General features: G+C 51.2%; 2 protein-coding genes across 3 annotated transcripts in view; both read left to right on the top strand.

Annotated features, from left to right (window-relative positions):
• The window catches only part of LOC126963224 (mitochondrial import inner membrane translocase subunit Tim23), a 901,060-nt gene that overhangs the window by 263,152 nt on the left and 623,444 nt on the right, over nucleotides 1-14,464 (top strand). The window lies entirely within an intron of this gene.
• Nucleotides 1-14,464, top strand: part of CHAT (choline O-acetyltransferase) — a 59,623-nt gene that overhangs the window by 30,914 nt on the left and 14,245 nt on the right. For both annotated transcript variants that reach the window (XM_050805329.1, XM_050805328.1), the window contains exons 8-11: nucleotides 6,093-6,262; nucleotides 9,335-9,435; nucleotides 10,325-10,453; nucleotides 12,734-12,856. In XM_050805329.1, coding sequence (XP_050661286.1) covers nucleotides 6,093-6,262; nucleotides 9,335-9,435; nucleotides 10,325-10,453; nucleotides 12,734-12,856 — 523 coding nt within the window. The remainder of the gene's footprint in view (nucleotides 1-6,092; nucleotides 6,263-9,334; nucleotides 9,436-10,324; nucleotides 10,454-12,733; nucleotides 12,857-14,464) is intronic.

Genomic DNA, 14,464 nt, shown 5'->3' with positions numbered 1-14,464 from the left:
CAGGTCCAGCAAGAGAATGGGGGAGGTTATAACCAGGTGGAGATGGAAGCACAGGCTCCTCACTGGGTCTCTGTTGACACCCTGGGGGAGGGGGCTCCTTATTACTGCAGGGTTGGGGGGAGGAGTTCAAGCTCCCTACACGGTCTCTATTAAAGCTGTGTGGGGAAAAGGAGGGAGGGCTGGTTATTGCCCAATGGAGATGGAAGTGCCAGCTTCCATCTGAGACCATGTCTTCTCTGATGCCCCCAGAAGTTGAGATGCCTCATTACTGACTGGTGATGGTAGACATCTGGGCTCTCCACTTGGCCTTTGCCGGTGAGGGTGTTGGGGGAGGGAGGGATGACACAGTTTTTCTCTATGGTGTTTGGCTGAAGTAGAACGGTTATTACCTAAAAGTTTTATGTCTTGCTGTTCTGATCCTTTGACTAGAGAGAGCAGGCTTTTGTTGATTGTTTGTTTTTAACTATACCCACTTGTGTTTTTACGTTGCTGGGTTCTTCAACTGCAAGTTGGATATTTTAGGTAAAAAACAAAACAAACAAAACCCCACAGTGTATTAGTTTGTACAGCTGGCATAACAATACCACAGAGTGGTGGTTTAAACAACAGACATGTATTTCTCACAGTTTTGGAGGCTGGAAGTCCAAGATGAAGGTGTCACAGGGTAGGCATCTACAAGCCACCTTCTCACTGGGTCCTCACATGGCCTTCTCTCTGTGCACACATGCTTGGTATCTCTTTCTCTTCTTATGAGGACACCAGTTCTGTTAGATTAAGACTTTATTTAACTTTAATTATCTCTGTAAAGGCCCTCCCTCCAAACAGAATCACACTGAGAGCTGAAGCTTCAATGTATGACTTTTCAGGGCACAAAATTCAGTCTGTAATACCCAGAGAATCTGCTGCTACGATGTTCCTTGGGTTCTGAGGTCTCTGGCTGGTCTGCCTTCTTCTCTCCATCTTTCAGAGTCTTCTTACTTTTGTTTGAAATAAAACGTCCAAGTTTTTAGGGGGAAGAATGGGGAAAAGTGTATGTTCCTGGAATCGGAAGACTCTCCATCCAGAGCTCTTGAAAGGGGCCTGATGTAACTCAAGTCAAAGCAGTTCTGTTTTGCAAGAGTAAGAAATACTTCTGTCTGAATTCTCATAGTCTCTGAGGACCGACAGCATAAAGATCACCCCCTAGGCCACAGAGTCGGGAAGAATATGAGATGTGCAATGGCAGATTTACCTCCCAAAAGAAGAACGTACTCCTTCATCTGGGGAGGAAAGATGCTCAGATGGGATTGGGAAAGGTTAAGAAGGTCTAAGCCCCCGAGAAAGAGCCCAGTTCATCCATCTCCTGGACTGTGAGAAGGAGGCTGGGCATGGCATAGAAATCTGACTTGTGCTAACTCCTCAGGGAATAAATCACAGCAAGCAAAGGCAAGTGTCCCAGAGAGGGTGGTGTATGTCTGGGGGTACTTGTGCACAGTAGTGCACATTAAAGAACTGCACCTGAGTCTTGCAGCCCTGCACAGAGGTACCAGGTGCTGTTTTATCTGTGCTCACCCGAGTCTCAGCCTGTAAGTTTCCAACCTCTAACGCTAGCCTCAGGGCTCCCCAAGGCCTCCTGGCCTCTGGAATTTCCACACTACCAAAGCTGTCAGCTCCCTCCTTGGGCGTGGGTGTCAGAGCAAGCTCCTCCTATTACTCAATCCCCATCTCTCACTGTTAAGCAGGGCTCCCTGAGGAAGATTGATTCACCACTTTAAAGGAGCCTCGATGTGCTCAATGAGGATGCCACAAGACAAATGGCTCCTGCCGTGTGCCTTCAGCCCGCTGTCCCGTGTTTCCATTACATTTGGGCCACAGTCATGGTGGATGAGCTTGGGTGTAGTGTTCATTTTCTGCCTTACACGATAAACTTGTCAGCATTTGACTGATCAGCTACTTATATGCAGGGAGTTCATTTGCAAGGCCACCTGGCTTCCCTCTCTGCTGTCCTGCTCCCATTTCACCCTGAGCCAGGACCTGGTTCCTGTTGGGCAGTGCTGGGATCCTGGGCCCTGCAGAGCCTGCACGTGATGGCAAGGCCTCAGTGCTTCCTCACAATCTGCCTCTCCTGCCTGGAGGTGACGAGGGCAGTGATGCCCAGGGAGCCATTCTTTCCTTGCATTGCCCAGTTGAAAAGGAGTGTGCCAGGCCTCCACCCTCCTGCCTCGAGCCTGCATCAAGGCCTGCTCCCAGCCACCTGGCTGAGCAGGCATGCTGTGGGCTGCCTCAGGAGCTGCAGTCTGCCCACTCTGCACTGGCTTTGGGGCTATTTTTAAGGAGCCCTTGGTGAAGGCAGCTACCGAGCCAGGGCTCTCAGAGTTCACCCTGAGGTACGACTAACAGGGATGAAGTGTACAGCATTCAAGCTGCCCATGGCCCCAGCTTGGCTGGCCTCCCAAGCTGCCAGGTATCCTAGACTCTGCTCTGACCAGACTGAGCTCTTCCATGATCCTTCAGTACTCCCTGTTGTTGCTGGCTAAAGTCACATGACTGAGCTGGGCATTCATAGTCCTTGTTGATGAACCTGAGCATTGGGGTTGGATGCCTGAGATCAAATCCAACTCCCTCCACTTAGTGGGTGATTATTATCATCCCTGTTTACAAGAGAAACCTTATAAATGGCCTAAGGTCAAGATATTTGGTTTCTCTGCTCCTGACCTATAAAGGAAGCATGACAATGACACCTATCTCATATGCATCAACGTGCATGTTTAGATTGATACCTGGCACATAGTAGGTGCTCAACAAAGGTTAACTAATAGCATCACATCATTATGTTCTTCTAGCCCCACCTAAATCCTGCATGCCTTCACCCATAAGCTGGAGGTCAAGCCAATCACTCACAAGCTCTGCCTACAAGCCCGGGGATCTGTTCCCTGGCCATCCAAACCACTGTCCCACCCCCCACCTACCACCCTGCACTATTATACACCTCCTGGCATGCCTCTCCCTTCTTCTTTGCTGATCTGAGCCTGACCCAGACCTGACCAAAGCCTCCCCAAGGCTCTGAAGGCACTGGCTAGCCTGGCAGCCTGCAGGGACCCCTAGCCCAGCACATAGTGCAGGGCTGAGCACCATGGCCATCTGCAGGGATGCCTAAGGAGGGGAGACGGGCAGAGCAGGGGGCCTTGCAGAGAGGAAGAAGCCCTACCTTGTCCCAGCCTCACCCTACCCCCACTCCCACATCAACCCATGAAGCTCAAAGCCTCAAAGTAGTTGGTTTTTGCCCTTCATAAGGACATGGCCTTTCCCTTTCCCAGTAGCCAGCTGGGCACCTCCAGGCCCCCTCTGTGAACTGAGTCCACAGATCCCAACTCTACCTGGGCCAGGCCAAGGGAAGCACACTAAAGTCCATTACCCAGCATGGGCTGTGCTTGCCTTGTGCAGAGGGACCAGGCTCCACCCTTGATGAGTGCTGATATGGGGAAGGGGACCAGACCAGGGGTCCAGAGGCTGCAAGTGCTGACTGTCCAAAGCATGGTGGTCTGGGAATGGCAGTGGGGTCATGTGCTGTGCAGCAGGGAATGGTGGGCAGGGGTTGGGGAGCACCTCTGGGCTCTGGTGCTATATAAGGCTAGCTTGACAAGAGTGCAGGTTCCACATCTGCACTGAGCAAGCTGTGGAGGCCACATGCTTTGCGTGTCAGGAGTCCTCCAGGGCAAGGCTGGCACTGCCAGAGGATGAGGGAGCTCAGGGAGGGCTTTCATTGGCAGAGGAGGAGAAGAAGGGCCTTGTCCTGGGCACAGCCTGCACGATGAGGAGGAGATGGGATGTGCACAGGATCAGGGAGGGGCAGGAGGTTGTCTCTGAGGTCCATGCAGGGATCTGGGGAGGGAAGGAGGTGGCCTTGAGGGGCAGCAGAGGTAAGCCATGGAGCCCGCGGTGCCGTGTTTAGAAATTTGGATTCTCCCTTGTGGGCAGTAGAAGCGGTTTCAGGTTCTGAGAGGGTAATGTGGTGACTGCATCCGCTTAAGGAGTTTACAAGAAGGGGAGTTTCACCAGAGCCTGGGCTGGCTCTCATTTATGCTTAGATCCTCAGGGCATGGCCAGATCCTTGATGCTGATGAGACTGAGGCAGGGAAGTCCAAGAGGCCATGCAGAGAGTGAGGAGGCATCCTGCCCATATAGGGACCAGGAGGGGTTCTGAAAGCACAGGGTTCCCAAAGCCTCATCCTCGACAGGAAGGAAGAGAGGATGTCCCAAGGCCAGGCTGGCTTCCCAGAGTGGAAGGTCTGCTGTGGGAAACATCTCGTTCCCCAGAATTTGCAAAAAGTGAGAGAAAGGGGATGCATGGGGCCTGGAGACTCCTTTCAGGCAAAGGCATCTGTGGACACTCCTGGTGAACTTGGAGAATTCACCTGGGCAGAGCAAAGACCAGTGCAGTTAGCTTCTGTGTACTCAGCAGGCATTGAGAAGACCTAGGGGATAGTCTTAAAGATTGACTTACCACCCTGGGAAGGGGAGCTGTCCACACGCCCGAGGAAGGCAAAACGCAGGTGAGAGCTCCCACCGTCATATCCGCGATCCAGGCAGCAGGATGGAGGAAGGTGGGAAGCAGGACAAAGAGCACATGCTAGTTATCTTTGAGGAGGTTCCCCGGAAGCTGTTGTGTAGTTTTTTGAGATCTTGCTTGTAGAATTTAGACACCTGGTTACCCCTAGCTGTAAGGGAGGCTGCGAAGTATAGCTCTAGTTGATTACCCATGTACCAAGCTAAAAACCAGGGAGGGGTTCTACGAGCAAGGAAAGGACAATGTAGTGTGCAACTAGGAGTCTCTACCATGTAATGCACTTTTGCCTGCAAATGCCATGCACCCCATCTTCCCACACACAGAGCACTCTCACCCCTACTGCCTCATCCTGTCCCAGCATCCAGCCCCAAGGTCAAGCTCTCCTGGTGATATGCAGTCCTCACCATTGGGTCTTGAAGTGACTCCTTGGAATTTTAAACCAATATGTTAAACTTTGGGTGGATTTTTTAACTTTTGGTGAACTTGAAACCAAGAGGCAGGCTGTGCACTCCCACACCCAGGACGGAGCAGAGGAGAGAACATCGTCAGCACAATGGACTCCTGTTTGGAAGAAACGGGAACAGGCAGCGGGAGCAGGCCTGGCCCCAACAGGTCCTGCCAGGTGGGCTTAGTGAACCTCCCTCTGCCTCATGGAGGAAGCTGCCAGGGAGGGCAGCTTCTGGTGCTCTCTGGGAGGAACGCATGTGTCCTTGGTGAAGTCACATCCTCTGTGCCTGACTCCCGCTCCTGAAGAACCGTCCTTGTCTGTACTACTCCAGTGCCACCGGGGAGGGGGATTCCCTTTTGAAACCTGCTTCCTGTAGGAGAATGTCTAGAGGAGCCTGGGAATTGGTAGAGGCTAACACAAAAGCCAGCTGTGGGCCAGGCTTGGAGCTCCTTTGGATCCATTAGTCCAAAACTGTTCCTATGAGCTCATCCACATGCAGGTTCGGAGCAGCCTGGCCCTTCTGTCTACAGCTCTGCCTCCGAACCAACAGCTTGAGGGCAGGGAGGTGAGCAATACACTTCCTTCAGGTTTTAATGTGAAATTGCCTAATTTTAAAATTGCAACAACTGTTTTGAAATTGCAGTTTAGATGTCTGAAAGTCGTAGTTCAGCACAAACAAGCATGCCTACACACAGATGTGGCTCACAGGAGCCCGAGTGGAGGGTGCTGTTGGGTGGGGGATTAGGGGACCCTCCACTGATGTGGGCTGACTTGAGGGTCTAAGCATCCCACTTCATCTTGGCATGCAGGACCAATAGCCCACACATCTGGGGGACAGCTAGTCACAGCTGGAGGGCAGGGCTCCTGTAGGGACCATGCAAATAAGTTGGGATCCTGGGATAGGACAGAGGCTCAGGACACTCTGGCTCACGTCACTGCCCACCCACAGTGGGGCAGGGTGGGGGTCAGGGCCACTCAAGACCTGGGTCTTGGTGTGATCCCAGAAGATGGGGCTGCCCTGTCCTGTCTGGGGCTCTGAGCGGGGAAGCCTGGCCTGGAGTGGGACAGGTGCTAGGGCTGTGCCTGCCTCCCCTGCAGACTCCACCAACCGGGACTCGCTGGACATGATTGAGCGCTGCATCTGCCTTGTGTGTCTGGATGCGCCAGGAGGCGTGGAGCTCAGCGACACCCACAGGGCACTCCAGCTCCTTCACGGCGGAGGGTACAGCAAGAACGGGGCCAATCGCTGGTACGACAAGTCCTTGCAGGTAAGCCGTCCAGGTGGCCCTGCAAGAGCACAGCCATGCCCCCAGCAAGAGAGTGAGCAGGCAAGCGGGCACAGCCCGGTGCCTAGGCCCGCACGTGCTTGCATCTGGCAGGCACACTCACTGGCTTCTGTTGCCCGAGAGGCTGGGTCTGAAGGGTCAGGATTGCCGGAGGGGTCTGAGATGCGCTGTTGATGTCAATCTCTGGACCAGCCAGAACTTTTCTCAGGAACCAGTGGCTGAACTCAACTCAAACTCCGTAACCTTCCTGCCGCCTGTGCCAGGAAGGTCTGGGCCACACCTGAGGCCCATTTCCCATCACCCATCACACCTGTCAGGTGGGGGTGTGCCAGGAGTAGGAGAGTACAACAGCCCCACTGAACAAATCCTTAATGCATTCTGAAAGAATAATGTCTGATGCCCAGAGCTGTCAGCTTTTTGGATGTCCACCCCCATGGCCTGGCGATTTCAACATACCTCCCTTAGTCCCTGAGAAGTAGAACAGCCCAGCATCTCCATGGAAGAAAGATCATAAGTGAGATAAAATAACTCATATATGTTCATTTATATGATGTCAGCCTAGAAGCAAGAAATTTATTTTGGCCTAGAGAAAAATACCCGTGCAGACAGGACGAAGTCAAGGTCAAATCATTCATTCCCGTTCTGCCATCTTCCTTTTATTCCCCCAACATGCCAATCCTGAACCTAGTCTTGTTTATTTTAAAGTCACTACACTTTTATATTATATGCCATATAGTATAAAACAGCACGCAAAAACAAAACATCTCTCTACTTTGGGTTAGCAAAGCTCACATTGATAAGCATATCTAGACAACATCTCGTTTTCCTTTCTCTCTGTCCCTACATTCTGCAGGTTTTCCTTTTTATTGGTTTGCATACTGGTTCCGTTATTTCTGATATGCTCTCCGGCTGCTGGGCCAGCTGTTTTAGCCTCCACAGTGGTGCTAATGGCTTATCATCTTTCACGGAGCAGCTGTCGGGGTGAACCAATATAATACATACACAGAATCTGGAACTCAGCCTTGGTAGCAGTTTTTAAAAGACACTGCTTTCCTTCCTTCTTTCCTTCCTTCCTTTTAGTGACAGGCACAGATAAGTACTAATGTGGGGGTGGGCACAGCCCTCCCCACCGTCTCTCATGGGTTAGTCTACGCTGACCTCCAGGTTCTTTTTGTCAGCAGGACAGATTATCAGGCGAGCCGGAGAAGCCAGCAGGGCTGCATGGACCCGAATTCAAGATGATGGAGAGCTGGTCTCAGGACAGCAAGGCAGGGGACACTGGGGGTGGGAGGGGAGGGTCTGCAAGGGGTGAGTTTGGGGAGAAGCTGTGGAAGTGAGTTTCTTTGTAGAATGGGAGTAAAGATCCAGGGATCTGACACACAAGGCGAGAGATTGAGAGGAGACCAGGAGAGAGGCAGCTCGGGACATGTGGAATGGTATGGTGCCCTGGTAGAGACTTTAGTAAAACTCCAAAGGTTGCTTGTTTTGTTCATTTAGAGATAAAGAATGAGTATCTCTTGGGTGTGGTGGGCTACTAGGCAGCCTGCTTTATTTGCATTACACTTTAAATAAAATGAAAAAAAAAAAAGAAAAGAAAGAAAGAAACGTGACAGAACATAAAACTTGAAAATAAATTTCTAAAACTTAAAAATCCTAAATTTTCTGTTAGATGTTTAAAATATTTCCTAAGTTTTCTATTGTAAAATTTAATTATAAAATTATGAAAATAAATTATCTACATAGGTAAACAAGTCACAATGAGTGTGTGCAGTTGGAAGAGAGAGACAATTAACTTCCTCATTATAAAAATAATAATAATGACAAGAAGTCATATTCTCTGCATTTAATCCTTCATCTTGCTGCTTCTCCCTATGGAAAGGAAGCCACAGGACTTCCAGAGGAAAGAGTATTTTGATAAAGACAGCAAAAGCTCTGGATATTTTAACTTTTATCATGGACATTTTCAAGCATATTCAAAAGCAGCATGTACATATTGCCAACCTTGGTTCATTTGTTTCCTCCAGATTATTTATTATTTATTTACTGCTGAATCACGTTAAAGCAAATAATTTCACCTACCAATACTTCAAAATAAAGCTCTCACAGATAACGATGCTTAAAAAAAAAACAAAATTTGTCCTCATTATTTTCTCCCACTATTTTTGTGCACTAGGTATGTTCCTTTCTCAAGTCAGCTAAATAGAGTCTTTGTAAAGTCACACAAAAAAAGTCGTAAGTAATCTCTACAGCTCCTATGGATCCTTCATACAACTCCTCTCCAATCCGCTTCTCAATCCATGAGCTGGGCCTTACCGGGTCTGTTTTCAAGGACAGTAAACTGAAGTCCAGAGAGTTGACATGTCTCGTTTAGGCTCTCATGGCTGCAAAACTTCATGTGGGTCTCTGACTCGAAGCCCAGGCGGCAACTCGTGGAGCATCTTCCGTATCTCTTTCCTTCACTTCATCTTTCCTTCACTTCTTCATCCTTTCTTCGCACCTTCTTTACTTCTTCATCCTTCTTTCACTACTGTCAAGGGATATTTTATTTCTCCCTAGGAATCTGCTTACCATCCAAAACAGACTGTTATTTTTCATTGTCACTCATTCCACACAATTATTGACCATCAATGGTGGTCAAAACAAACAGGGTCCATCAGACAAATAGTCACATAAAGCACTGCAGGATGGTGCCTGCGATGCGAGCTATGACGGGAAACAGGGCTGAAAGGCCTTGCCCATCCCCCCAAGGGCAGCTGCGCAGATGCGGGATGAGCTCCTCAGGAATCCCTGGACTGCTCAGTCAGGGAACTTGGGGCTCCACCTTCACTGCCCAGAGCCTTTATGGGAAAGAGGTCGCGAGTGCAGAGCAGTCTTGGATTCTCATATTCTCAGGCCACTGCAATCATGTGCAGTGTTCTCTTCAGGAAATAATGTACTCTGGTGTCCCTGGAGGAGAGGAGCCCTGAGAAGCCAGGGGCCTGACCTGGGGCCAAGGGGCTGCTTTGCAATGCTGACTCTCTCCCATGGTCGCCCGCTACCTGTTTCTTGTTGCAGTTTGTGGTGGGCCGAGACGGCACCTGTGGTGTGGTATGCGAACACTCCCCATTCGATGGCATCGTCCTGGTGCAGTGCACCGAGCATCTGCTCAAGCACATGTGAGTCTGGAGCCCAGGGATGCCATGCTGGGCCGAAAAAAATATGGGTGGTCGCTGGGGGCTGTGTCAGTCTGGAAAGTGTCTTAGCAAAAGATGAATTTGAAAAAAATTGTGTACTACATACACACACACACACACACACACACGATGAATTTGAAACCCAGCTTTGAATGAGACATCATGTGCTTCATGGGCCATGGATAGGAGGCAGCAGATTTATGGCAGTCAGGGAGAAGTGTGGCAAGGAATTCTCAGGAACCTCTGCCTTGAGAGAGGGGAAGCCTTCATCGACACCTATTGCTTATCCTGAGTGAGGGCCAGGCCCACGGCTGCCCCAGCACACAGGGAGTTCTCTGAGCCTCACTGTTTCCAAATCCCAAGGCTGGGTCCCTCCTTAGCTTCCCAGCAGGGCTCCTCTATGCCTTAAACACACGGTGTTCCTTCCTCCATTCCCAATTTTACCCATTCTCTCCTAGAATCTTCTCCCTGCATCCAAGTCTTCAATTTCTTCCACGAAACTCTAGGGTCATTGAAATCTAAACCAAGCCTAGTAGGCACAAACCTTGTAGAAGAGAACAACACAGCTTGCTCTTAAATTTCTCTCCAAGTCTTCTGTAAGGGTGTAACCTGGTCTAATAGGAAAACAATGAAAAGAAATAATGGGTTTTGGAGTCAGGTGAAACTGGATGGAACCCCGGCCCTGCCACTTAATGATTTTGGTGGAGGCCTCAGTTTATTCATCTGCACAGTGGTTCAGGGGCAGCTCGTACCCCCTGAAACTCCGTGGCCACAAACACCGACATCTAAGATGATTGCAGAGAGCAAAGAAGCGATGCTTCCCACAGCTCTCTGGCCGCAGAGCCTCAGGAGGTTGCCTCTGTGCCCGCAGGACACAGAGCAGCAGGAAGTTGATCCGAGCAGACTCTGTCAGCGAGCTCCCCGCCCCCCGGAGGCTGCGGTGGAAATGCTCCCCGGAAATTCAAGGCCACTTAGCCTCCTCGGCAGAAAACCTTCAACGGTAAGGACAACCGAAGTCTCCTTCAAGGGGTCACCTAGGGACCGCCCTGCCCCTGCCCACTAGCTCCCAGGGCTCCCTGGAAGTTTCCAAAGACCCCGGCTCCTCTGCCTCCCCTTGGGCTCCACCTCTTCCCCATCCCTCATGGAAATGTAGTCAAACTAAAGGAGAGATAAAACTCTGGGGAAATAACCTTGCTGAAGTATCCATCATTTCCATAAAATGCAAACGCAGGGCTATTTTTTTTTTTTTTTTTTTTTTTCAGTTTCACCTGACTGAGCAGAGTCAAGGCCGGGAGATCATCCCCTGCTTTCGGGGGGAGTAAAAAACAACTGGTTTGAATAGGTCATTTGAATTCAAACTATTTCAATTTGCTTGAATTTACACTGCAACTTGACAAGGGGGTCTTTTTCCCCAAGGGGAGGGGGCCATTCAGGCCCTAACGGGACCCAGGGAGGAGGGTCTGGGGCAGCAGGGAGCAGTGGTGGCAGCCGCATCCTGGCAACCATGTCTGCACTGTAGCTGTTGATTCTCCCATTCAGTAAGCAAACATCAATGCATTCATTCACTGGTTTGCTCATTCATTCATCAAACATATGCAGAGCTCTAGTGTGCACCAGGCCTGTGGTAAGTCTCTGAGAACACAGAAAGTTAAGTACCATGGGACCTGCACTCCATATTTGAGTGGAATAAGTAGACTCCCAGGCCAAATCGTGTGATACAGTAAGATTAATGCCAAAAGAAGAAACAACCATGCTGACCTGAACCCACAAAAATATAGAAGCTGAACTATGTCAGGACTGTGAGGGAGGGCCTTGCAGAGATGGGCCTTGAAGGATGGATAGGAGTTCATGGTGCAAGCAGAAGGGGAAGAGGCAGAAAGGCAGCTTCTTCAAGCTTGTACAGGTTCATAATGATGAAGGCTGGTTTGGAGACCAGCAAGTGAGAGAATGGCCAGAGCTGGGCCACAAAAAGGCAGTTGGGCCGCACTGTGATGAGTGTCACTGTCCTTCTGTTATGGGCCTAGAGCCTGCCCTGCCAATGGTAAGGAGCCGCTGGAGAGTTCTGTGCAGGGGGTATGGGGACGCCCCGAAGGAGGCCGTGGGAAGGGCACATGTGAGCAGGACAGAGTGTGACCAGGCTGGGAAGCTGAAGAGTGGGAAGGACCTCTCCACCGGGAGCTGCCGGAGAGGACGCCTGGCTTCGGTGGGCATGGAGGGGCCTCAGGTGTTCTATAAAGTGGTGCTCACATTTCAGCTTTGCAGGGTTTTTCCAGAGCTAAGTCAGCAGCCAGGGCAGTGAGCTGGTGGGCTGCTGAGTCCTCAGCGGGTGAAGGAGTCCACTCACTTCCAGGGACCTGAGCAGACCCCATGTTCCCCAAAGCCCCCAGCTCCACCCTCCAGAGGCTGAGGAGAGCCAGGAGAGGCCCATGGATGGGGAAGCAGGAGGCTTTTCCCTGGCTGTCCTGAGGGACCCATACAAGGGGGGCCCATACAAGGGAGTGAGGCCCGGGTGGGCACAGCTTGGGGGAGAGATTTCCAGGTGGCCGTGGTGATAGTGAGCTCAGTCTGTCCCAAGAGTCTGTCAACAGGTGGGTCTAAGGGGCAAGTACTCGTGGGAACTGGGTCTCCTCCAAGTTCCCCTGTGTTCCCAGCACCCGGCCCCACTGAGAGCTGATCTGCTGTGAGCAGGAGGAATACTGCAAGGAGAGGCAGGCAGGGAGCATGGAGTCCCGACGGAAGCTGTGTATGTGGGCTCGGGTGCCCACTCAGGCTATGCGCTCTCCGGTGGGGAGGCACATAGACCTTGCCAGACACTGCTCCAGTGGGCAGTTAGTCCGGACCCCAGACTCCTAATGGAGGAGGAGATTATTCAATATGGGTGCCAGCCAGTGCTCAAGAGTCTCAGTGCAGACTCGGAAAATGTTCCTGTTACTCTGACAGTGAATTACAAAATCCCGGGCATGTCACCTGTGACACAGTGAGTCCCGGCCTCACTAACACAGCCAGGCCACCTCCGCACCCACTCTCCAGAGTCGAGTCGACACCCTGCTCAGCTGAGCTCACCTTGGGTCATGGTAGTCCTGGCATGGTGTGTGTTCTGACACTTTCATAGGTCAAGGCATGTCTCTGACACTTCAGTGCATTCTTGGAGGGCAGGGACTAAGTCCTCACCTTCCAGAATGCTAGGACACAGACCAGGCTCAAGAAGCCCAGGGAAGCCCCATGGTGCATGCATACTGTTTCGCATGCAATGAAAACGTCTTTTCTTTTCCTTTCTCAGAATAGTAAAGAACCTTGACTTCATTGTCTATAAGTTTGACAACTACGGGAAAACATTCATTAAGAAGCAGAAATGCAGCCCCGATGCCTTCATCCAGGTGGCTCTCCAGCTGGCCTTCTACAGGTGAGTGAAGGAGGAGTGAGTCTGTACCCGGGAGGGCTGACGAACACGGTGCTGTAGGATCTAGGGTCTAGAAGCATCCTGGAGGGAGGAACAGCGTTCTGTGAGTCTGGAAGACTGGAGAGTGACCGAGGCTGCCTGAAGGAGGAGCAGACTGAACTGGGTTACAAATCCAACCTCAGAACGAGAAGGATGTGCCATCAGGGAACTGCCTGGGTGATGGCACAGGGACACAGAGCTCCAGAGGGCTGGACTGTAGAGTTGAGAAGAGCCAGGAAGGGATACGGACCATGGTTGGAGTCAAGGGGCTACCCTCCATCCCAACTTCCCCCACCTCACCCAAGCTCTATTGCTGCAACCTGTTCCTCCCCAGTCTTCCCAATCTTGCTAAGGAAATGGAACCAGCAGCCCCCCAGCTGATCAAGACAAAGATTTTGGACTCATCCTTGAGTCCGTCCTTTCTCGTATCCCCACGCACTGCCATATCCATTCTCCTCCAAATGTCTCTCACCTACCCTCCACCTCCACTGCTATCGGCCCCTCCCAGGCCGCCATCGGCTCATGCTTAGCCAACAGCAGCACTTCCCTAAGGTCACTGCTTCCACCATTACCCCTGATAATACTGTCTTCATGAAGAGTGAACTTTGAAATATGCAAATCAGACTCGATTACTTTCCACATGAAACTTCCCAGTGCCTTCACATCAGGATTAGAACAAAAGCCTGGCTTAGAAGTGCCCCCTGTGGACTGGTCTCACCTGAGGCCTTCCCACACCCCCAGCTCTCTCCTGCCTCCTGACCTTTGCCCTGGCTGTACCTCTGCCACCCACAGAAGGTGTGCGTGTGGGCTTGGGGTCACCACCCTCTACACACACCAGCCCTTTCCAGCCCAGGTTCCATCCCTTGAAGCCTTTCCCCACCCCCTTATCTAATGCAGCCCCCTCTGGCCCCTTGCCACCCATTCTCTATCATACCACATTGAATTTTCTTTTTCTTTCAGGCAGTTGTTACTCATGTGAATTATCTTGTTTGCAGATTTGCTGGCTTTGTTTTCTAGACTGTCCCCGCAACCCTGACACTCTGGGCATCTCGCATGCCTCTGAGTCCCTAGCACCCACACCATACCTGGCACAGAGTAGGTGCCAGAGACTGAATCACAGATGGAAGGTTTGGCCAGGAGTGGTTCGGCCAGGTCTGGGATTTAGACCTGGTGACCCAGGTAGCTGTGTGTCAGTGAAGGGGTGAACAGTAGGGAAATCAGGAGTGAAGGCAGGGAGAGAGGTGAATTAGCCTTACAGGAGGCGAAGAAACCAAAATTCGAAATAGATCTTCCTGGAGATGGGGCCAGCTCCTGACAGTTCCAGGGCTCCAGCAGCAGCGGCTCATCAATGCCTGCTATGAACGGTAAAGCTCTGCCCTCAAACCTGCTTTCAGTTTGCAACTTCCATGAAAGGCATAAAGTGACCCTGCAGTAAAGCTAGGGCAAGGCATTCTCACTAACAAGCAGGCAGCACTCGTGTGGACACAGCAGCCCAGTGTCCCCCTGCGGGGCTGTAATTCTCAAGGAAGTGAGTGCAGTTGCTTTGAGTGTCTGTCCTGTCTGGACACCTTG

The sequence above is a fragment of the Macaca thibetana genome, chromosome 9, assembly GCF_024542745.1.
Source record: "Macaca thibetana thibetana isolate TM-01 chromosome 9, ASM2454274v1, whole genome shotgun sequence".
Taxonomy (NCBI): Eukaryota; Metazoa; Chordata; class Mammalia; order Primates; family Cercopithecidae; genus Macaca; species Macaca thibetana.
Note: the sequence above shows the minus strand (reverse complement) of the source record. Positions and strands in the feature narration are given on the sequence as shown.